General features: G+C 43.3%; 1 protein-coding gene across 12 annotated transcripts in view; it reads left to right on the top strand.

Annotated features, from left to right (window-relative positions):
- Positions 1-22,708, top strand: part of MAST2 (microtubule associated serine/threonine kinase 2) — a 185,366-nt gene extending 162,658 nt beyond the window's left edge. For all 12 annotated transcript variants that reach the window (XM_085067704.1, XM_085067702.1, XM_085067712.1 and 9 more), the window contains 11 exons: positions 461-562; positions 2,176-2,298; positions 4,522-4,631; positions 6,686-6,840; positions 7,886-8,181; positions 10,814-11,029; positions 12,776-13,002; positions 14,504-14,626; positions 15,355-15,491; positions 15,721-15,908; positions 16,602-22,708. In XM_085067704.1, coding sequence (XP_084923830.1) covers positions 461-562; positions 2,176-2,298; positions 4,522-4,631; positions 6,686-6,840; positions 7,886-8,181; positions 10,814-11,029; positions 12,776-13,002; positions 14,504-14,626; positions 15,355-15,491; positions 15,721-15,908; positions 16,602-18,703 — 3,779 coding nt within the window. In that variant the 3' untranslated portion in view covers positions 18,704-22,708. The remainder of the gene's footprint in view (positions 1-460; positions 563-2,175; positions 2,299-4,521; positions 4,632-6,685; positions 6,841-7,885; positions 8,182-10,813; positions 11,030-12,775; positions 13,003-14,503; positions 14,627-15,354; positions 15,492-15,720; positions 15,909-16,601) is intronic.
- The last annotated feature ends 331 nt before the right edge of the window (positions 22,709-23,039 follow it).

The following is a 23,039-nucleotide window of genomic DNA, read 5'->3' as shown; positions in this document are numbered from 1 at the left end:
GCAGTAAATTTTTAACACACTTGGCAAACGTCCTTTGTAAAAAGCAAATTTCAGCAAAGCACTAAATATGATGCATGAAATCGTTACCTGTGAATTGTTCTCTCTGTTCCAAGTGTAACGACTGTGGAATGTGCAGGCAGGAGATACAGCCACAGTATTGTCACTGTCTTTGTTTATGGATTGTCATGGAAGTCCCATTTCATACTTTATTAATAGAGTCCTTAAAGCTTTTTTTTTTTCCTCCACAAGCACTGCTTAGATTGACAGCAGCTTTAGCTGATGCTGAATTTTATGCATTTTGGAAAATGTCAATGCTTGAATTATATTAAGCTGCTGAATTCAAGGTATTTACGCTTCTGGGGCAGTTCTCAATGCTGCACTTTGAGGTATAGGAGTGTGAATGGTTATTCAAATTAGTTGGGAAGCTGGGAGAAAATGTCAAGTCTCTTTTTGTCCCCAGATGAAATTGCCTGGCCAGAAGGAGATGATGCACTGCCACCTGATGCCCAGGACCTCATTTCTAAGCTTCTCCGCCAAAATCCTCTGGAAAGAATGGGAACAGGTAAGAACCTTGTGCACAGGAATGCACTGTCCAGAGGCAGGAGCTGAAGATACCTTCCCAGTGAGGTACAGCCACTTGTGTTGAACAATGCTCATCTAGAGCTCTCTAACAGTTTATACTGGATTCAGAGTGGTGGGGCTCTGGGAATTAGTGTCAAATGTCCATGAGCCAGGCAGGTATTACTGTCTTGTTTGGGAACAGGAAAGGGGCACTGTCAGCTTGGCAACAGAACTTCTCTGATTTGTGTTGTTCCATTATGGGCTTGAGGGTTGTGTCTCCATTTGAGCAGTGTATCATCAGATTTTCTTAAAGTTCTCTTTGACTAGGGGCTTAATCCCTGCCATGGATGTGAATTCCTGGGTGTAATAAAATAAATGAAAACTTTCCCATTCCTAGAGGCCTGTAGTGTAGAATTCTCCAAACATACAGCAAAGTCTGATAGTCATTTTGGCAAAGTCAGATATGTATGTCAGTCTTTCTGTGTTAAAATGTCAGATTTAAAGTTTCACAAGCCAACCCTTCTCGTTTCCTCATAATAAATAATCATAAACAATCTCTAGCTACACTCTTGTTTTAAAATAATTTGTGCAACACTGGCTTCACAGCACAGCTCATCTTTCATTGATTTGATTAGTTTAATTTACTTTGGGATTTTTGATTCAAAACTACACTTTAAGGGTAAAAAAAAAAGCTTAGAGATAAATATATAACAGTTCCAAAAGGCACATGTATTCAGCAGACTTAGCTCATGTGCACACAAGGGTGATGAATAGATCATGAATGAATAATGATATCAGATGGTTTTCACATGTTTTTCTCTACTTAAAATCCATGTACTTGAAAGATGTTGCTGTCATGGAAAAGATGTAGAGTTTCTTGCCTTATAAAATGAGTTGATGGACTGATTTTTTTTTTGATTTCTTATATACCTGTAGTGCTGAGATTGCTATTTCACTTGGCATGTTGTAGTGCCACTGGCACTCAGCAAACCTTTTATCTCTTTTCCTCTGCTCTTTTCTTTTCTAAAAAGACAGTAGCTTCTGCTATGAATATTAATTTCATTTGAAAAAAATGCACATACTGGTAGACAGATAGTCTTTACTTTTTCTTCTGGGTACCCAAGCTTCTGAGCTTAATAACAAAAGATACTAATTCAGGAAGATAGGTGAGCCCTGTCTTGTTCTAGGCACATGAATGAGTTTATTCACAGCAGTGGAGCCACTCACATTCTAAGTGCCTCTCTGAGTTTGCTCTCTTTATTCAGTTATGAACAAGATGGTGTTTAGAGTTTGAAAATTTTAAATTAAGGTGTTAGTTCATCATCTTGCAACTCACTGTGGAATGCAACAGCAGATGCTGTTTTCCAGCCAGTTTAGTCATGTGTTGTTGCTAAATAGGAAGAAGAGGAGGTGGGAAGGAGGAAATCTTGTTCAGGTTTTATCCTGCATGACCACTTTGGTAAAAGGATAAGTTGTTTCTCAAGATTCCTGGAAAATATGTGACTTAAAAGTACTCGAGTACATTCTCTTAGGCTCTTGATATTTTTAGAGTTTGTTTTTCATGTTATGCAAATGCTGAAAGAAATACTCTGCAATAAAAGGTGTCTTTTTCAGGTAGTGCCTTTGAAGTGAAGCAGCATCGGTTCTTTAAAGATTTGGACTGGAATGGATTACTCCGGCAGAAAGCTGAATTCATCCCACAGCTGGAATCTGAGGATGACACAAGCTATTTTGACAGTAAGACCAAAGATTTGGCCTAAAAGGCATCATATTTCTTGTGCATATTTCATTTTTGAAATTGTTAGAGATAAGTCATTTCAGAAATCGAATAAAACACGTGATGGAAATTGCTTTTAAAAGTTTCTGTTGAATGCCAAGTAAGGTTTCTTTGAAGGCAAATTAATTTTAAATGAAAAAATGTTGCTGCTGGAGTCAGTTGGCCTTTCACTGGTGCCTGTGGTCCTGCCAGCCATGGCCCTGCAGTGAGAGGTGCTGCCATTGTCATGCTGGGTTTATTAAACTTCTTCCAAAGCATTTGGTAAATCCAAATTCCTTGAGTTTTTGAGCAATATGATCTTTCCCTAGTGACTGTTTTCAGCCAATAAATGTTTTTAAAAAAACCCAAAACAAACCCTAGACCTTGAAGACAAGTATGTGTGGAAAATTCTTAAGAGATTTAAAGTAATTTAAATTATTTTCACTGCAAGCATATCACTTTATTTTAGTATTATTAACTCTAATGAGATATGAAGTGAAGTGTCTGTCTGGTGTGTATAAATGTCTGGGAACTGCCATGGTATCAGTGCTGTGTAAGATTCCTGGTATTTCAAGATAAGCACCAGACAAACTCAGTGCTCCTGGGAAAGAAGGGAGGAGTGTCACAGGAGGGATGGAGAAATCTCTGTTCCCAGAGCCTCTGTTCCCTAACTTTTCTTGTTTAACTTGGGGAGCTGAGCAGGTGAAAAGGGCTTGGTCAGGGTGAGGTGTTTTCTCCTCTCCAGCTGCAGAACAGCATACTGGCCTGTTTCAGTTCCCTGAGATATGGAAATTTTTGCCCTGCATCAATGGAATCTCTCCCATCCCAGGGCCATGGGACTGGTGGAATGTCTATGAAGCACATTTTTGCTCAGCTCCTGTGCTTTGGTGAGGGTGAAGGGAGGGAGAGAGTAGCTGCATCCAGCCCTTTGGCTCTCAAATTGCACAAGCAGTGGTTCCATAGATAGTGCTCTTCCTGTTTGGGGAAGGGGCTTTTAGGCTGGGGCTTGTTTGGAGAGGTAGGATGGGAGAGAGGGATAGATTGAGAAATCTCTGTGTGGTTGCTGCAGAGACTAATTGGAGTCAGGCTGTGCAGAGGGAGCAGAGGTGAGGTTTCTGCATGAATTGAGGTTGCACTGGTACAACATCCATGGAGAAACTGATGTGGTGGGGTGTTCTCACCACTAACTGCACTTAGTGGATGTGGAAACTTGAGCTTTGGTCACTGGGTTGGGTCAGGGACTGGCAGAGGTCCAGTGCAGCAGCCACAAGCAGATCCTGGTTGGTAAAAGCAGCACGTTGTGTCCAGGGCTGCAAACCACTGGGTCTGTCAAGTCAGAATGATGAGAAACTCCCCATGTGCCCAGCAGGTTGTGAGGGTGACCTTGATGTGAGTCTTTTATAAAGGCTTGAATTCTCACATCAGGAAATATCTCACACAGACACTGATAAGAGTTGGCATTGCTGTTATAAACCCTAATGCAGAAAATGTTAGAATTTATAAAAGTAGCTTTCTGGCTGATGTGGTGCAGCAAATTTGGCGCAGTGTAGCTATCAGCTTTCTGTAGCCAAACTTATTAGTGCCCACCCCACAAAATCCAATGTGGCTGGCTTAGAAATCCAGTGCTGCAAATCTCAAAGCACAAAATCTCTTTGGAGAAAGTTTTTGCATTAAAAATAGCTTTGCATATTGGCTGCTTGCCCATTTTCTTTCACAAAATCTAATCCTTTTCCTAGTTGCAGGAGAGAAAAGAGATTTTTTTTGAGGGGGTAAATATTTTTATTTTTTTAAGTAGGCTTGTGTGTGTGTGTGTGTGTATGCAGGACAGATTTTGTACAATCAAAAAGCTGTTTATTGAAAAGTGGGACAGTGAATTGTTTTCATGTCTCCTTCCATATGATTGTTCACTGTAGGGAAGAAATATTTCTGCCATGAAGGGTCTGCAGGATTAGACACCTTTGGAGTATCAGCTGCTTCCAGAATGGAATACAGCTGACAGGATAAGATAAATTCAGTGCCAAGCAGATATTCTTCACTGGCAATTGCATGGGATGAGCAAAAACTGGCTGGATATGTTTCAGTATTAAGGGAAATACCCTGCATGGTGTGTATAAACACTCAAAGTCCTTTAACCAGGAGCAATGGTTGAGGTGTGAGTTATCAGCACTCCCGACACTGATGCAAGTGCCATGTCTCGTTCCCAGCCCGCTCAGAACGGTACCAACACCTGGATTCAGAAGAAGAGGAGGACACTAATGATGATGATCATGTGGAAATCCGGCAGTTTTCCTCGTGCTCGCCCAGGTTCAGCAAGGTAGGGACAAGTTCCTCGTGCTAACTTGTTGAAAGAAAAATCTAGAGAGGAGCACAGTTTCTTTGCTGCGTACAGGGCAGGTTTTAATCATGTGGATGGTCTGTGGGATCTCAGGGTATGTAGTATTCCCTGAGGAAAGAGAACTCTATGAGTTGGTTGATCTGGGGTAGTTAGGAGCTTGTTAGAAGGTGAGTACCAGAATAATTGGTGAATGACATTTTATATTTCTTAATGTTTCACCAATATGCAGGGTACTGTGTAAGTCTCTTCAGCATCTGATACAGTTTGGTGTTTTTACCAATGACTTAGCTGGCATAAGGAGTATCCAAAGCTTATTTGCTCTGGGAAATATCATTCTGAAAGGGCCTTCCATAGGTGACAAGATGGTATTGGGATGAAAATGGATTCTAACATTTGGAATAAGGGTCTAAAATCAAAGCGGGTAAGACCATCAGTGAAGTCTACATCTCTGGGGTTGTTCATTGTCTCAAATACAGCCTGAGGAACGAAAGGCAAGGTGACAATTTCAAAGAGGAGGGTCTGGGTACATAATCCATCATGAATTAGATGTGCCAGATTATTGAAGCCATCATTTTCCATACTGGGCTTACCAATAGGAAGGCCACAGCTGGGGTATTTGGGTCTGTTCTGGGCAATGTTCTTGAAAATGAACATGGACCAGTAAAAGAGAGTCCAGAGGAAAGCTGCAAGAATGACCTGAGTTACACAAAACATAAAACCTCTGGTGTTTTCAAATACATAACTGCTAGAAAGAAAGGACTACATTGGTCTTCCTGATGAAACATAATATGTTTGGGAGGGACAGAAGAGAGAAGAAATGCTGTTTTGAGGCAGCCGCTTTCTGAATTGTGTTTTTCTTTTAGTGAGATGGGAATAGGAATTTTACTTAGGAGTCCTCTGAAAGGTATTTTAGTTTTTCATGACAGTTCCTCCAGTTTTCCACTGCTAAAGTCAGTTTTTAAGGACCAATTTGTTCTTCTTTGTCCTCAACCAGGCTGCAGTGGTTTAAATAACAGTTACTCTTAATTTTATGGAGTTGCTCCTGATTTGCATCACTAAAAGTATGTTTAAAATTGGACCTGAGGATTAGTTGGTATTTTGAAAAAGTTCTCATGAGTTCGTAAGGGTTTCTTTTCTCTGCCTTTTTTCACCATGAGTATTACTCATTTGTTCAACTGAAGCTTTTCTTTAGGGTTCAGTGTTTTTGCCACAAAGAGAGAAAGTTCACTTTTAATGAATTTATTTTAAGACCTGGAAAATTATACAGCATTTGTAATGTGGGAGGCATAAAAGGCTCATTATATTTTGAAATTCTTGTCTGACAATTCAGCCATATGATTTATTAATAGTTATCTTGTTGATGCTCTGAATTTTTAATAACATTATTTTCATTAATCTCTTCTTATGTAAATTAGGTCCACAGTCAAGTGTAGTTTTTAAAGGATGGATTTTTTTGCTTAATCATTTAATTATTTAAAGACGGCTGTAAAACCAAGAAAGGCACTTTCATTAAGCTGTCAGCATTATAGTAGATTCCTTGAGGAGGGCAGGACTTTTTTGTTCTGAAATGAGCTTGGGGCAATGCTGATAGACTGATGATAATGAAATGGGGTCATGAGCGTGATGCCTATCACTGAAGTGAATTTGTGCAGCAAGATTTCAAGATGCAGATGCCAGCCCTCAAGAGTTGTGGAGCTGTCTTTAGCAGCAGCTCCTCTTAGATTGGAGAATCGCTAAAACCGAAAATCAAGTGATTTCAAAAAGTTTGTCAGTATTTCTGTTGTGTTTTCAAAGGGGAGGTGTTGGGTGCTGTTGTAGAAAAGCATTTTGGTGTTTCTGAATCTGGGCCTTTTTCCTTTCCTCCCTGGCACACCTTGAGCCTGTCACACCTGCGCTGTGCTACTTGTTCAAAGAACATTACCAAGTTCATGCTTTCAGGGGGAAATTTGGAAAAGAGATTTTTTTGTCCCTTGCTCACAATAGGCCCCATAGGTTGGTTTTCCCTGCACAGAAGGATCTTTTGCCTCACACAGGTGTACAGCAGCATGGAAAGACTTTCCATCCACGAGGAGAGGAAGACTCCACCACCAACCAAACGGAGCCTGAGTGAGGAAAAAGATGATCGGCTGGACAGCCTGGGGGGCTTGAAGAGCCGGGACCGCAGCTGGGTCATTGGGTCTCCTGAAATGTGAGTTCTGTGCCACTGAGTCTGCTGTTTTCCCACAGCAGCGAAGGAAGACCAGCCAAAACTTTCTATGACCAGTGTTAGGTCAGAAGAGCTTCATATGTTGTATTTCCACAGGAGAAGCCTGGACTGAATAGCTAAAAATGAACGTGTAGGAGTGATATGGTCTTTAAATGTATCTAATTAAGTACTAACATCTTCTAAATTTGGAGCAAATACTTTTCATGAATTTAAAGGTATTCTAACCTTAAGGGCAGATTTCTTACGTTACATTAGAGATGTATCCACATCAGGTTTTTTTCTTAAATTAATGCAAAGTCTGGTGTTGCCAGACTTTGACCTTTTGTTACAAAGTAGAGAAATCATTAGGAAAGTTCAGAGTTTCAAAAGTTCAGAATATGCCCAAAAAATTCTTGTGCTCTAATAAAAAATGTCAGTAAAATATGTGAATACCCAGAATTTGGATACCTGCCATGTTCCTGGCATTACTGAAAACTTACCTTATAAAAGGAGGTGTCTCTCATTTTATGCAACCCCTGTAAAGCTTTTACACTAATGTTTGGCATTAGGGAGAGCATAAAATGTGGCTCTGACCTAGTCAGTATGACTCCATTAAAAACAAAAACATTTTATAGATTACATTCATACCTGAGGTGCACTTCATTTTGCATGAGGCTTTCCTGGCTTCTAATTTAGAGGAACTTCAAAAGAAAAATTGATGTAATTCCAAAAGGAGCGTGGATGATGATTTGCATTTTGCAATTGTGATTTTTAAAAAAAAAATTATATTTAATACCGTGTTCATTGTACTGTATTTTTCTTTGGGTTCATCCCTGCCTTTCCTAGAAGCTTAATGATTAATCTAAACTCAGGTTTTAAACACATCACTCAGGTGATGCCCAAGCCTTTGTTTTACCTCCCAATGTTGTAGCTTGCTCACCAAACCTCACCTTAAATCAGCTTTAGATGAGCAAGTCGAATCTGTGCCCTGTTTTCACCCTTTAAAGCTGATTTTGATCTGGCTCACCTATCCTGTCTCTCCCCCCAGCCTGCGCAAGCGCCTGTCCATGTCCGAATCCTCTCACACCGAGAGCGACTCCAGCCCTCCGCTGACCGTGCGGCGCCGCTGCTCGGGGCTGCTGGACATGCCTCGCTTTGCCATCTCTGCTGAGGACGAGGGAGCAGCCCTCAAACGCCCTCAGTCCGAGGGGATGCTCCTGTCCACCGTACAGTCGCGGGAAGGGCTGCCTGTGCCCATCCCAGAGCAGCCTGTGGAGCACGAGCTGCAGCTGGAAGGGGATGCTGGAGCCACCACCCCATCCACAGCCGCCTCGACGCTGACAGGTAGGTGAAAAATCACCCTGCTCCATGTGGTGGTGGCTGTGGTCCCCAAGAAGGCAGTGTTACCTTGCACAGACTAACTCTGTAAAACAGTCTGGGTGTTGGGATGTGACTGCCTCACGCTAAGTAGATATTTCAGCATGGTTTTGTGGGTGTGTTTGCCTTAGAAAATATATCAATGGTTTCATCTCTTCAAAACTGCTTCTTAGATTTCAAGCCCTGTCACTTCAAATTGATTTAGGTCTTCTGATGGTTGAGATTCATATGGTCTATGCCTACTTACAGCCACTGGGTGCCTACCTGAGACAGCATTAATTTAAGCATTAATCAGAACAGATCACTGCTGAGTTGGAGCTGGAGAACATGGGTGTCAGCCATACCAGCAGATCCCTGCTTCCTATTGTTTTGCCCATCCCAAGACTTTGGAGAGACTTGAAATATGCTGTGGAAGTGGGGCTTGTGTCAGGGACATGCTACTTAATTTAACAGCCAAATATGCCGAAATTAATCCAGTTGCAGGCTTAGGAAAGTGCAGCCTAAATTTAGTAGACTGGCTCTTAGAAGTCAGTGTTTGATTTCTCAGCAACTTTGACTGTCCTGGGGCTTTTCTCCAGCTCTGGGCTGAGCTGAACCTTCCTGCAATGGTACCCTGGGCTGCTGCAGTGAAGGACTGGGCTCTGGGTGCTGGAGTGTTCCCAGCTCCTGCCCCTTTCAGGGCATGGGGAAGGCAGGGGGTGAAGCTGCCTGTTCCTGGGAACAGAGGATGCCAGAGCTGGGAACTGTTGGGAAGCAGTAAGGAGAAAAAAAAAGGAAATTTAGAACAATGGAAGAAAGAGGGGAAGTTGAAATGAAGGTTAGCAAAAGAAAATTTGAGAAAGAAGGCATATTTAGGGGTAGGACTAGATTGTAGGATTGAATAGCAAGGACTAACTGGATAAGAAAATAAGGAACAAGTTGCTGGGAGAAACTGGGAGCAAACAGGCAAAGCAATTGTGATGCATTGAGAATGGAGAGGAAGGGGGGGCTGAGGAAGTAGTCAGAATGGCAGCAAGAATGGACAAGGTGGAGGGCACTGGGCAGATGTGATGGGGAGCTGATAGGGGAAGGTGGAAATGCCTTAGAAGAAATTTGCCTCCAGAGTAAAGCCAAAGATCCCCCATATCTCATTATGTCTCTTCTAGAATCCAGTCTGTGAAATTCCTTTAAAATCGTCCCATTCCCCTTTATCTTCCATGCTCCCTGGTGCTGCCATCATGTGCTTCATTAAGCCAATGGGAAAAGGTGCAAGAGTGAAGGAAGGAAGCTGCCTCATGCTTACTTGGCACAGGTGCCATAAGTGAAACCTTTGGTTCTCAGTTTCACGCTAAAAGCCTAGAAACATGCTGTTAAAAATGGCAAGAACACTTTCATTGCTAATTCAAGTATCTGCAATGTGAGATTGGCGAGAATGAGGCTCCCCTGGGCAGCCTACTCCCCTGAGCTCAATATGTTAGAGCAGTCTTTGATCTAGTGCTTGGGATCCAGGGATACCAGTGCTTCAGTGTCCCCAGGTGAGAGGCTTGAAAGGAGTTTAATTCCTACTGCTGTCTCGGAGTGCTCCTCTAATTTATGTGGCACCTTTTCCCATGCAACCTCCAAATCCGGGTTCCTCATTGTCTGGGAGCCTGATTTGAAACTCTGTGGCTCTTAAGTGTTGAACAGGCATCTGGTCCTGAGGTCTGTGGGAATGGTGCTTTGAATTTTTATTTTCGTGGTACTTCCTGCTTCACTTAGTATGCAGAGCAGTGGTGCCCACTTAAATAACAATGATCAATGTTTTGTTCTGTCCTCATTGTTCAAAATGTGGCCCTTAGGCTTTATTTATTGCATGCTGCTTAAAATTTGCTTTTGAAGACAGAATGATTAATTTCCCTTGTGGACTTGCTGTGATGCTCACCACTTTCATTTCTAAGCACCTTGTAAATTCTAATTACTATATTTTCACAGTGCCCCTTTAAGGTATCACATGAGGAACTGAGGCACTGGCCTTGAGTACAGGACCCCCAACCCCCAGCATCTGCTGTTGTTACATGCCTGGTCTGATCTTCAAGAATACTTTGCATTTTATATATAATTATAGCAGGTTAAGTAATTCAAGACTAAATTGCAATGGTGCACCGAAGGGGGCAGATTAAGGTTGTCTTTGCAATCCACATTTTTACTTTCCCTTAAAGTGGATTTTTTATGTGTAACTCCAGTAGAACTTGGCTCTTCTATTACAGGCAGTTTTAACTTAAAGATTGACAATTCTTGCTGGTTGTAAAAGTGGAGCACTTTCTATAAACCTGTTTTCATCTGTGAACGATCCCATTGAAATGGTGTGCAGAAGTGCACCACAGCTTTAGAATTCATGGAACTGCCACTGAGCAATGTGCTTTCATTAGCGAGCTTTTCCACAGAACAGAAGCCTCTAATTTTCTGTGTTCGGAATAACACCATTTCTGTAAATAAAAATTCAAGCCCTGGGGTTTCTTCTTAGGAAAATTTACTCTTGGACTTCATGTAAACATGACTTTGATTTAATGTATTTTGCCTGTAGGGGAATAGACTGTTAGGAATTCCCTGTGGTTCTAATCTGTTTTAATTTAAACTGTAGCTGGGAGCACTGCAGATTTCTCTGATCCACGAGCTCGCAGTAATAGCAATGAAGGCCCAGACTTTACCACTCCAAAAGCCATCAGCGATTTGGCAGTGCGGCGGGCACGACACAGGTTGCTCTCTGGGGAATCAGGGGAGAAACGTACCTCAAGACCTGTCAATAAAGTGATTAAATCAGCATCCGCTACTGCCTTGTCTCTCCTGATTCCCTCAGGTAAGAAATGCCTTGAGTGAGGCATTGTCAGAATCTGCAAGCACTAAACAAAAGGTCTGCAGAGAGATCCTCCCCCTTCGCTCTCCTGGAATAATGCTTTGGCTGGCAGGAGGGGAGAGATCTAACTTTTACAATCTGTTTAGTATTTCCTGCTCACAGGTTGATGAGCACTGCTGTGCCACAGACAGGAGCATTGTGTGTGTGGTCTGACTGCAGCTTCTGCAAATGGCATCTGGGCACTGGTTTTGTTTAAATTGACTCCTAGCTGGTCTCTGGACAATGGTGCAGCAAGGAGGTGTAGAGACACAGAATGACTTTAACCTTCTAGGTGCTATTTTTTGGGGTCACATGCTAATTACAGTGCTATTTGGGAACAAAATGTGTGTGGTGCATTTATGCACCAGGAAGTTTCAGAAACTCCAAGTAACTTGGTTGAGATTGAGTGTTCAAGAATTTAATAGTGTAAGTAACTCAGTAAGTCAGTGCTGAGCTGCTCACCCTGTTGGCACAGCTCTGTCTGCAAGCAGAGCCAGACCTTTACAATTCCCAATTCCACATGGTACGTCCTAGAGAGCAGCTCAACTATGCTGAGCTGTGACACACTGGTTCAGCAGGAGGAGTTTCCCCCCACAGGGATTTTGTCCCTCTTTCCAGAGGATAAGACAATGCTGTATTTCCATGCTCTGCCTGTCTCTGCCTGGATGGGAGCAGAGAATGCAGCTGTGCCATGAGCAGAGCTGGAGGCAGGGATGCACCTGCTCTTGGCACCCTCGTGCTGATGCACATCACATTTCTTGTGCTTTGGGCATCAGTTGCTTTTTGAACTACCAACTCCCTCATGAAAATCTCTAAAATGTGTATTTAATCACCCAGCAAAGGTTCCTCCAGAGCTGCTCTCATCTGCCAGGTAAATATGTGCTGGGCGATTCAGCAGGTGTTTCTTAATGGATTAGAGATTACCTTCTACAGCTGCATTTAATATTCCTGCTCTTTGGGTTTATTTTACTGATGTTGACCAGCTTCACTTTAAAATGAGAGTTCTGTATTTGCTTTATATTTTAAAAAGTGGATGTTGTTCCACCAGCAAGCAGAGTCAGGTAGTTTATCTGGCAGCCCAGCCCACAGCTGTTCATTTGGGAAACTCACTCAAAAGTATACCTGTGATGTTGTTCTTCAGTAGCAAAGTCCCTGCAGTCACTAATTTTTTAGGGTTAAATATTTTTGCCCCTGTGAATCTAAAACACTTCCAAAACTGCCCACATGTAGTTGTTGTCTGATTGCCTACTCAATTTTTTTGTGTTAATACTAACTGGTTTGGATTTATCTCAACACCAATGTTTTTGTACCAAGTATTTGTACCAAGATCTAGAGACAACCGATCTTTTGGAGAAGGATAATATGTCATAACCTGGAAATTGGGTTTTGCAGGATTGTGCCTAGAGCAAATGCTTATGATGGGTTGTAAATCCTGGAAAGAGAAGCGGAAAACACTGTGACACAATCATAATCCTATATGAGCAGTGCTGCTGTATTAAATACACACCTCCAAATGTGCCTTTTTGGAAGCTCTATTTGTATTATGAAGCATGAATTAGTTTAAGCTGCAGACAAACCCAGCTCTGGCAAAGGCCACAAGCTTTAAGAGTATTGGGAGATACAGTTTCGTAGCTGTTCTCTAACAAGAATTTTCTCTTCTTTGGAGGCCTGGTTTCCTAACTTTTTCCCACCTTTGTGTCATCACTGTAGATCACCACACGTGTTCTCCATTGGCCAGTCCAATGTCACCTCATTCTCTCTCCTCCAACCCATCTTCGAGGGACTCCTCACCCAGCCGCGACTTTTCTCCTGCTATCGCAAACCTGAAACCACCAATCATCATCCATCGGGCTGGAAAGAAATACGGTTTCACTCTGCGCGCCATTCGCGTCTATATGGGTGACAGTGATATCTACACTGTGCATCACATGGTCTGGGTATGTCTATGCTCTTCTAAAAGGAGGACCCTTGGGGCCACAAATGCATCTAGCCAGGGGTGTGGGGTTTAGCTTTGGAAGTTGTGTTTTGCCACCCTGTTTTCTCTCTCCTTATTCACACCCGAAGTTATCTTTCTGGGTTGGGGGAAACCCTTTATGAATAAGTAAATAAATAACAGCACTTTGGGTTTTCCTGTAGGAGTTTTCAAGCCCATTACAGAACCACAGCAACCTCTCTTTCCTTCTTTTTTCCCTGGTTACATAAATCCACCTTCTTTCACCTGCAGCACATACTTTAAAGCATGTTTCTGTGTACATACCCTCTTTTTCTTTATTGGGGTTGTTGCATGAGGGCCCATTATAGCTAATTTATTCAGACTTGTGTTAGTGATTATAACCTGCTTCTGATCAGTTCAGTCTGCTGGGGTTTTCCAAGCAGTCACTTGGAATTGATTACAAGCCTTAAAGCATCACTGCTGCTATGCTGATTGCCGTGGGATTTAGCTGTTGGCTTAGTTGTGAGCTGTGCTAAAAGGTCTGGTTTCCATGTCTGTATCACTTCCTTCCCACTACTGCTGGTACTTGATCTCTGTGTTCCTTTTTTGTTGGTGTAGATGACTTCTAGGAATGATCCATTCCCTGAAGCAGTGTTGTTAGGATTGTGTGGTTAGGGAGAATGCAGTCAGGGTAAAGGTGGTTTGTTCTTTTCTTTGTACTTCTGTGTTTATTAGATAATATGGCCTTGACTCGCTTTGGTCCTTATTTAATACTCATTCTTATCTAGGGAAATAATTTGAAACTGATTTTTTTCCTTGCCCCTCTCTTGCTTTTCTTGAAAAATGCTGAGTTTACCAAGATATTCATTTGGAGTCTTCCCTGGCTAGAGGGAGAGTTGCTGCATTCCCCAGCGCATGGTGAAGGAGGCTGGCATTCCTGACCAGGGACAGGGGAAAGGCAGTGTGTTCACAGGGGAAAAGTCTGGTGTTGGATAGGTTAATAAAGGATGGAAAGTGGAAAAAGAAACTCTGTTTGGGATGAGATGCAATTAGGCACCTTAAACATATGGCAGAGTCTTCCTTAAAAGTTGCCGGCCACTTTGGGTTTCATAATGTACATGGAAGAATGCTGGATTTGGGATGGCAAAGAAATTGAAAAAAGATTGAATGTTTGTCTGGAAATCAAGAGCATCTAGTTAACATTCCTAAGTGCTGAAAATTTCTGGAAGTGTGTTAAGCTTTGTGCTTTGGGAAGAGCTGGTCTCTTGATCAGCTTAACCATCCTGGCTGCCTTGGATCAGGATAAGACTGGTGGGATGCTGGGGAGGAGTGGAAGAGCACAGGGTTTTGTGCTTGGCTCTGCCTGGGGTGGTTTCTCTCACTCTTCTCTGAAGCAGCTGACCCTGGCTGTGGCAGGAGGTGAGATGGATGGGCTTTGAGTATGATCTGGGCCAGTGGTCTTGCACATTCCCCTTCTCAAACCAGTCCCCCCTTGTCGTTGGCAGCACGTGGAGGAAGGGGGTCCTGCCAACGAAGCAGGTCTGCGGGAAGGGGATCTGATCACCCACGTCAACGGGGAGCCTGTCCATGGGCTGGTACACACTGAAGTGGTGGAGCTGATTCTGAAGGTAGGGGCTCAGCACTGTTACATTTTGGAAAACGTGAGCAGCTTGTTTAAAATGTATGTATTTGGCATTGTCTGAAATACAAGTGTGTACACAGTGCCTGGTGGTGTTTAAGAGCAGATTTGTACTTGATGGTGTTAAAATTATCCAGTTAAATGACTTGTGTTTGATACCTCTCTGAGCAGAATCCATTTACAGAAAAAAAACCCAAAATTCTGGGCTGTTCGAAGAGACAGAAGTCTTTGGGATTGCAAATAGAGGAGGAGTCAGGATTATTATTTTTTTAAGATGAGTGAGACAAGCCATGCTGTGTGTTGTAGATTCATCATGATAGATGCCTGATATGCTCACATCTGCCATCAGTCAGAGCATTGGGAATAGGATTGGTGACAGAATATCACTTTGTTCAAGTTTCCAAGTATTACAAGTATTAAATTGAGTCATTTGGGATCTCAATGGGAGAGGTCAGATGGTGTGTTCTGTCTGCTCTGGGAAGCTTTACCTACCAGCTGGGGTCTGAGCTAATCATTTGTGAAAGCCTGACTAACGAGGGCTCTCTCTCGGCAATTCCTTAATAAATGATAGGTGGAAAGGCTGAGGGGAAAAATGGAGTTGGACAAAGGATTACAAAATGGCAGGCAGCAATAAACCAGCAGCCTACCGGCTTTGCCTGCAGATCTGCTTCAAATAACCATGTTTTAAGCAATGTCTCTTTGTCTTGTGTCTGACAGAGTGGAAATAAAGTGTCCATCTCCACCACACCATTTGAGAACACGTCCATCAAAGTTGGTCCAGCTCGGAAAGCCAGCTACAAATCCAAGATGGCTCGTAGGAACAAGAAGAGCAAAACAAAGGATGGCCAGGAAAGGTTCGTTTTGATGTTTGTCTGTCAAAGAGTAACCAAGATAATGTAAGAGAGGTCTTGTCAAATCTGTTTACAGATAATGTATATCAGCAGGTACATCCTGCAGGTGTTGTGTTTTTGTTTTCTGTTGGTTTTTTGTTCTTTTACTGTGACACAAAATTGATTGAAATATGCTAGTAAAGGTAAAAAAATCATTTGGGCTTGTAAACAATGTTTGAATTCTCTTCCCTAGTAAGAAGAAGAGTTCTCTGTTGAGGAAGATCACTAAACAAGCATCGCTGCTTCACACCAGCCGGAGTTTATCGTCCCTGAACCGATCCCTGTCATCTGGAGAAAGTGTGCCTGGCTCTCCAACTCACAACCTGTCTCCTCGGTCACCAACCCAGAGCTACAGATCCACTCCTGAGTCTGTACACTCAGGTAAAAAAAAAAAAAAAAAAGAAATAAAACAAAGCAAAACAAAGCCAAAAAATCCAGTCAACCCGGAAAAAAAATCTTGGAGGAGACTTTTGCTGATTGAATAATTTTGGAAATAAAATACACAGCAGCAGGTAGTAGGTCTCTTTGTGAAGCAAATGACAGCAGTGATGTTGGTTACCTTAAGGATGGATGTGTTCTTCTTCATTGATTCATTTAAAAATGAAAATCCATACATCCTTTTAAGAATGCATTTGCTGTACTATAGCATCCTTTCACTTTGATGAAAATGTGTGTTGTAAGTTGCAATCTTTTCATAGCAGTTTGACACATTTTCTGTGTTCAGAGAAAAGAAATCAAAACAGTGTGGCAAAGTCATATTTGAAAATTGAATCAGCTGCTGGAATAAAGAGATTTGCATCTGGAGAATAGCAATGAAACACGTGGTTTGTCTGATCAAAGGTTTTTTTTTCAGAAAAGTGTTCTCATAGCTGCGTGTTTTCTTACTGTGCTCTGGTGTTGGGTGCTAATGATGTGAATTTCCATCAGAAGCCTGGCAATGTTACCTTCAATATTACTGCTGTGCTTTGGAGTAACATGGCATTGTGTCTTGATTTATTTTCAGTAACTTCTTTTAATGGCCAAATATATATTAATATTCTTGGTATTTTTTTGTTCTTTTTTTTTTCTTTTAAGTTGGTGGCAATTCTTCGCAGAGCAGCTCTCCCAGTTCCAGTGTTCCCAATTCTCCAGCCAGCTCTGGACACATCCGCCCCAGCTCTCTGCACGGCCTGGCACCAAAGCTCCAGAGGCAGTACAGATCTCCAAGACGTAAATCTGCAGGAAACATCCCTCTGTCCCCCCTGGCTCACACTCCGTCACCAACCCCACAGTCCACGTCACCGCAGCGCTCCCCATCTCCCTTACCAGGACACTCGATTGGCAGCTCCAGCATTATTCAGTCTTTCCCAGTAAAACTACACTCCTCTCCACCACTGGTGAGACAAATTTCTCGCCCCAAAAGTGCCGAGCCCCCTCGGTCTCCTTTGCTGAAGAGAGTGCAGTCGGCTGAGAAACTGGCTGCCTCTCTGTCCTCCTCTGAGAAGAAGCTGGGCTCCTCACGGAAGCACAGCTTGGATATCTCTCACTCTGAGTTTAAGAAGGAGATGTTGCAGCGGGATCCCAGCCTCCAGAGCTTACAGGAATCTGCCAACGAAACCACGAGCAGCAAACTTGGGCTGGCAGAAAAAGGGATGCTGCAGAAGCCAGGCTCGCGGAAGCTGGGCGCCATCCGGCAGGACAGGGTGGAAAGGAGGGAGTCTCTGCAAAAGCAGGAAGCCATCAGGGAAGTAGATTCTTCAGAAGATGAGACAGATGATGGTTCGGAAGATAGTCAGGATGGGAGAAGGCTGGACAAGCCCCGTGGCAGTGGAGACCAAGGCTCAGATTCTTTTAATGAGGATAATAAGTTTTCATCTAAATTGGAAAGCAAGGATAGTATTGAAGATGATGCCTTTCTACCTGAAGATCCAAAAGGTACAGAAGATTTGCAGAAGGGAAACACTCAACAAGCCAAGCCTGTTTCAGAGCCACTGCAAATCAGTGTGCGCCCTTCCCCGCCAGAGCTTCCCTCAAGAACTTCTCCAGAAAAACTAGCTAATTCAGAAAAGCCATTCCTAAAATCAGAAACAACTGCAAAGGAGCACAGATTGCCAGAAAACAAAACTTTTGAGTGTTTTGGTTCAAAAGACAGGTCTTCTGAAGCAATCAAAGATCTAGGGAGAACTACAGGTACTCAAAAACCAGTAGATCGCACAGAACATACGCAGTGCCCGTCTATCAAACTCCTGGAACTTGAAGAAGGTGATTCCCCCGGGGCCTCCTGTGGTAAACTTGACTTGAAAGAGCCTGTGCTAACAGACAGCAGTCAGAAAAAACAGGATTCCAAACCTCTGCTGGCACTTTCCTCGTGGAGCACAGCAAACACGAGCACTCCTGTCGTGGTGAGCCCCCCAGACTGCAGTGAGAAGGGTCACAAGGAGACGCCTCAGCCTGTGGAACAGCACAGCTCCTCATTTCTGTCTCCTGGGAGCGCCAGTGAAACATCCCAAAGAAGTCCTAGCACCGAAAAGCAGCAGCCCAGCTCATCCCAGGCAGAGGGTGCTTTAAGCTCCAGCAAAACGAGCCCAGCAGGAGCTGTGTCCTCCCCACTCCCCATCCCCGGTGCCATCGAGCGCGCGCTCTCCGTGTCCCAGCTGGTGCCCCTGGCCCAGAGCGTGTTGGGCCCTTTGAAGCTCAGTATGTCTGGGTCTGGAGAGGTGGAAAAGAAAAAGGATTTGGGTGCCTCCTGTAAAGAGGAGAGAGATTTGAAACAAAAAAGGCAGGAAATTTCACAAGTAGGAGAATGTCAAGAGAAAGCCAAACTCTCTAGCACAGATGGTCTGACCACGAGGAGCGTGTCCTGTGCAGAGTCCTTACACCCAGCAAAGCCCTGGGAGGCAGCATGTCCCGTGGGGGCCAAAAAGGAGGCAACATGTCCTGTGGTAGTCAAAAAGGAGGCACCTTTTTGCAGTGCTAAAGCATCTGAAGCATTGGCAGGTAGCTGCAAAATCACTCCATCAAAAGAGCTGTCTCATGCTCTTGGACAGGCAGCTCTGAGAGCCTCTCCTCTGCCAGATGGCAGCACAAGGCCCTGTAAAGAAGGGACTCTGGCACAAGCAAAAAGCAAAGAGGCTGGAAATCAATTAAAAATACAAGACTTTCCCCTGTCACATGATGATGCTGTAAAGAAAACATAGCAGCATCGCTGGTACTCATGGACTGGAGAATTCTACATTCAAAATAGAGACTGCATGTTTGAATTTTGTAATATACACTAATATAAAATAGAACTTGTGTACATCTATTTTTGGGAGGGTTTTTTTCATACTGTTTTTTGTGTTTTTTCATCCTTGCTATTCTATTTTTGTACACAGTAATGCTTGCTGTTTGAGGTCTCTTTAGAACAGGGTATCTTTAAAGCAGGGCTTAAGAAACAGTTTGTTTTTTTTTTTTTTCCTTCCAGACCTTTTATTTTGCCTGAGTTTAGAGCTTGATGTGCTCTTCCCTCTAATCCTGCATTTATTTGAGATCCCAAAAATTCTGAGTGCAAAAAAGGCAGCTTGATTTTAAATTTCTGCTTTTTAAGCATTCTCTTTGAAATTCCATTGAAATTCACAAATGTCAAGTTTTTGCTGCAGTTTTACAATCTGATGTCCCTTGACAAGAATAAGAACCTCCTCTCTTGTCTGCAAGTCATTGTGGAACTACAGACCCTCTTTGGTGCAAGTGCAACCTCTTTGTCTGTCTTCACAGTCCTGTGTCCTTAGAGGATATGGAGACAAAGGACTTGGCTGGAGAGGCTGGACAGAGAGAGATCTCTCTTTAAAACAAGGAAGAGTATTTTTCAATGGAATTATCAGAAAGAGAAATCTCCAATCCGTAAGCTGGCTTTTTTGGGGATTGTTTTTACTTATCCTTTGTGGGACACATGGCAACTTTTCCCTGTGTTTTTAAAATTTTAGTGATGTTTTATCTTCCTTTCTCTGGCTTCAATTCATAACTTGCCCTGCCTCAGAGTAAGTGGCCCCAGGAAAGGGGTGCCTGTAGGTTGGTTTTAAAGTAGAGAAATTCGTAGTTGCGTATTCTCCAGTGTGTCTGACAAAGTTATCTCAATGAAAAACGACCTTTGGAGACTTTTCCTTCTCTTGGTGAGTCTAAATAGGTAGGGATTTTAAGGTGTCCCTTAACATTTCTGAACTGGGGCTTGGGAAACTTGCTGAGTTTTCCAAATCTGCCCATTTGAAAAACAAAGGAACCTATGAAGAGTTCAGACTCCTCGAGTTCTGTGGTCAAGCTGCAAGCAGACTTCAAAACACATGTGATATTTTCAGATTTCAGCTTTGATAGCTAGATCATTTCCACTGCTGAGGCCACTTTCCATTAAAAACTTACTCTTTGCTCTTAGGTTTAGACATCGCTTTGCTTTAAATGTGACCGACTCTGGGTGACAGTGCTCCTTGCTGAGGATTAGATCAGTAATAATGCACCAATAAATGTGTCAAGTGGTGATACCTGTAGCACTGTAAGCCATTTCTTCATCTGATTGAAGGTTCCTCTCAATGAACACTCCCATCATTTGTCCCAGATTGTGCTCAGCTTGTATCCTAGTCTTGTCTGAGTGGATCTCCCTGCGGATCACCTGTGAGGGATAGTGCCCTACTCACTGGCTTACTCTGTTAGAAGCAGAATGTCTGTGCAACAGTATTCCAGGCTAAAACCCATCTCTGTTGGTCTGATTTCCTTACACTGCTGCTTCCTTCACTGTCCTGGCTGTCTCTGAACTTGAAACTTTGATTCGCTTCCCCTAAATGCAAATATCTTTATTATATAGGAATATATTTTCTCCAACTCTTTCAACCTGATTTCAGTTCAATCCACAACTCGCAAAAATCTCTGGAATCTCACCCTGCTTCTTTCTGTGTAGCAGTTGCTTCCCCCCATTATATACTTGATTTTGGCTGCTTGGATTTCATTTCTGGACCAAGTTTTGTTTTGGTTTGAGCTTTTTTTTTTTTTTTTTTTTTTTAAACTTGTTTAAATGAGTGTTTACTCTGTGTGTCTGTGTGAACCTGTATGGTGTTGCTACTACACTAACCAAAGCCTCAGCGCTCCCGGGTAACACCTTAATAAACCTTGCTGTGGTGGTATTGAGAGCAGAGCCTGCTGTGCTGTCTCTCTGCTCTTTTTCCTGGAATTCGTAGGCTGCTCGTATACACTTGGTTTTCAGTTATAAACCACAGTATTTCCACTGCTTTGTCAGGGTCCTGGGTGCCTCCAGCCTCTCCAAGCACTCTTGGTGGTGAGCGTCATTCAGCGCTGATTTGGAGCAATAGCAAGTAAGGAACAGACTTGGCAGGGTCTGGTACTCATCTGGCTGCTTTTCTCCCTGATGGGTTGATCTACTAAAGAATTGCTGAGGAGCAGTGCAGGATATTATGGCATGGACAGGAATAGTGAAAAATGGATTTGGCATCCTGAGTCTGTGGTAATTACAAAGACAAGCCTCAGGCTGATCTCCTGAGAGCACCTGACCTTGGCGAGATGGAAGTGTCTGTGTAAATTAAGGAGTGAGCCTGGAGTGGTGCGAGGACATGGTCTGGGCTGGCTGTTCCCTTGGTGGCAGGTCCCCCCTTTCCTTCTGTGTTTAAAAAACCTGAGGAGAAAACCGACCACTGCTCCTAGGAGTTGAGCACGGGGTGAGCCAGGCTGGGTAACCTGGTTCATCCCACACTGGCAGGGATGGGACCCTGTGATGGTACCAGCTGTAAGCTGCTGACTCCCTGCCTTTGCAGCCACTGCTTCCCATGCTGAAATGCAGAATTATCCTTTCCTAGGCGTAAAAAGAGGAGTGAAAACCCTTGCTATGTCACAGCTTTTGCTGCTTTTGCCTGTGTTGGCCAAAGAAAAGGTGAGGTATGTGTTTCGTTGCCTCTTTTGTAGCTACGGTACAGAAAGTGGTCAGTGCAATTAAAAATCCCTGGTTTTTTTGGAAGCCAAAGCCAAACAGCATTGCCAGGAAAGCATTCTAGTGAAGCCCTGTATCCCCTGCTTGTGGTCAGTCCTGCAGTTTCCCTTGGTGTGCCAGGTGCCCCATCATCCCAGTTCCACCTTCTGTCAAATTTATATGGCGCACTTTAGCAAAAAGACCTTTTCTATTACATTTTGTTAATAAGCCAGGTAGATACACCAAGACTTATTCCTTGCTCTGCTACAAATTCCTTAAATACCTTCTCAAATAAGCTTGTGAAATGCTCTGGGGAGGAACAGGAAGTGGGAAAAGCTGTGTCTGAGGAGCAAGAGTGTGTTCCTAGTGCCGACTCAGACCTGTGGTGCCCAAGGGAAGCACTGGCCAGCCCAGCCCTTGGTCTGCCTGGGTAATCCCAAGTCAGGCAGGCAGGAGGTGGAAGTCACGAGCATGAGGTGTGTGTTTGGTGAATGAGATGTGTATGTCACCATCCAAATATGCTGCTTTCCCGCTTCGTTCCCCTCTTCCCTTCTGTCAGCTTGGATGTGTCTCCTGCTCCTCGTCCATGTTGGGATGGCAACAACTAAGCTGGTTCAGCCTCCACAGCTCCTCTCTGCTCCTGCATCCAGCTGGCACATCCCTGCCCCGTGCCTCAGTGTTATTTTTCCCTTTGTCTCTTACTGTTGCAAACTAAGAGAAATGGATGGTATTTATTGTAAATATTAGACTTTAGCGTTGTTCTGGCCACTCCTGGGTCCGAATGTTGGAGGCCTTTGGCTGCTGCTGTACTAAAGAGCGCTTGTGGGGAAGGGGTAGGAGTGACCAGTGGGTTTGTTTGCCACACTTGCATTAAGGTGTGATTTGGAGTAATTTTTTTTTGTTTGTTTGTTTGTTTTTATTTTTTTTTTCTTCTGAAGAGGGGAGGATAAAGTCTTTCTCTGGTTTTCTCTTACTGGATGTGAAGGATAATTCTGTACTTCTAGTAGAAGATTTGACAGAAGTGTGTGTTTACGTTGTGTTCGATTACCATATCCAGGTGGCTGTGAGAGCACCTCCTGCGCTGGGCTCTGCCAAGCCTTGTCACTGAGCACTTAGCTAGATAAGAGAAAGTGTGGAATTTCTGTGTTTTTAGAAACTTGAACAATTGCCACATAATAGCGGTGCAATAATTTTTATTCATGTTGTACCTGCATGTCGATGTTCAAATCCTCCTCCAAAATAAATAATTTTTTTTTTTTACATAAATCCAAACTCGTGTTTGTCTCTTGGTTGGTCTCCCCTCACTTTCCCACAGTGCCAGAGGTGGCTGTTTTCCCCCCAGCTGCCTGCTCAACCAGCTGCTTGATGGGGCAGAAAATGGCCTGTGGAGTGTCTGGGTATCGGAGTAACTCTGCCAGGCTTTTTGGGATTTTCTGCTCCATAGGCCAGGTGTGTGGCTAAGCCAAAGCTTTCCACTCTGAAGCTCAAGCCCAGAATTTACCACCCTCCACCGAGTCCATAAATTTATAGTGTCTTGTGTCCCTGCTAACACAGGGTCCAGGTGGTAAAAACATAAAAGGGGTAAAAGC

The sequence above is a fragment of the Lichenostomus cassidix genome, chromosome 8, assembly GCF_008360975.1.
Source record: "Lichenostomus cassidix isolate B80296 chromosome 8, HeHo_3.0, whole genome shotgun sequence".
In the NCBI taxonomy this organism is placed as follows: Eukaryota; Metazoa; Chordata; class Aves; order Passeriformes; family Meliphagidae; genus Lichenostomus; species Lichenostomus cassidix.
The sequence above is the reverse complement of the archived record's forward strand: the minus strand, read 5'-3'. Positions and strand labels throughout refer to the sequence as shown.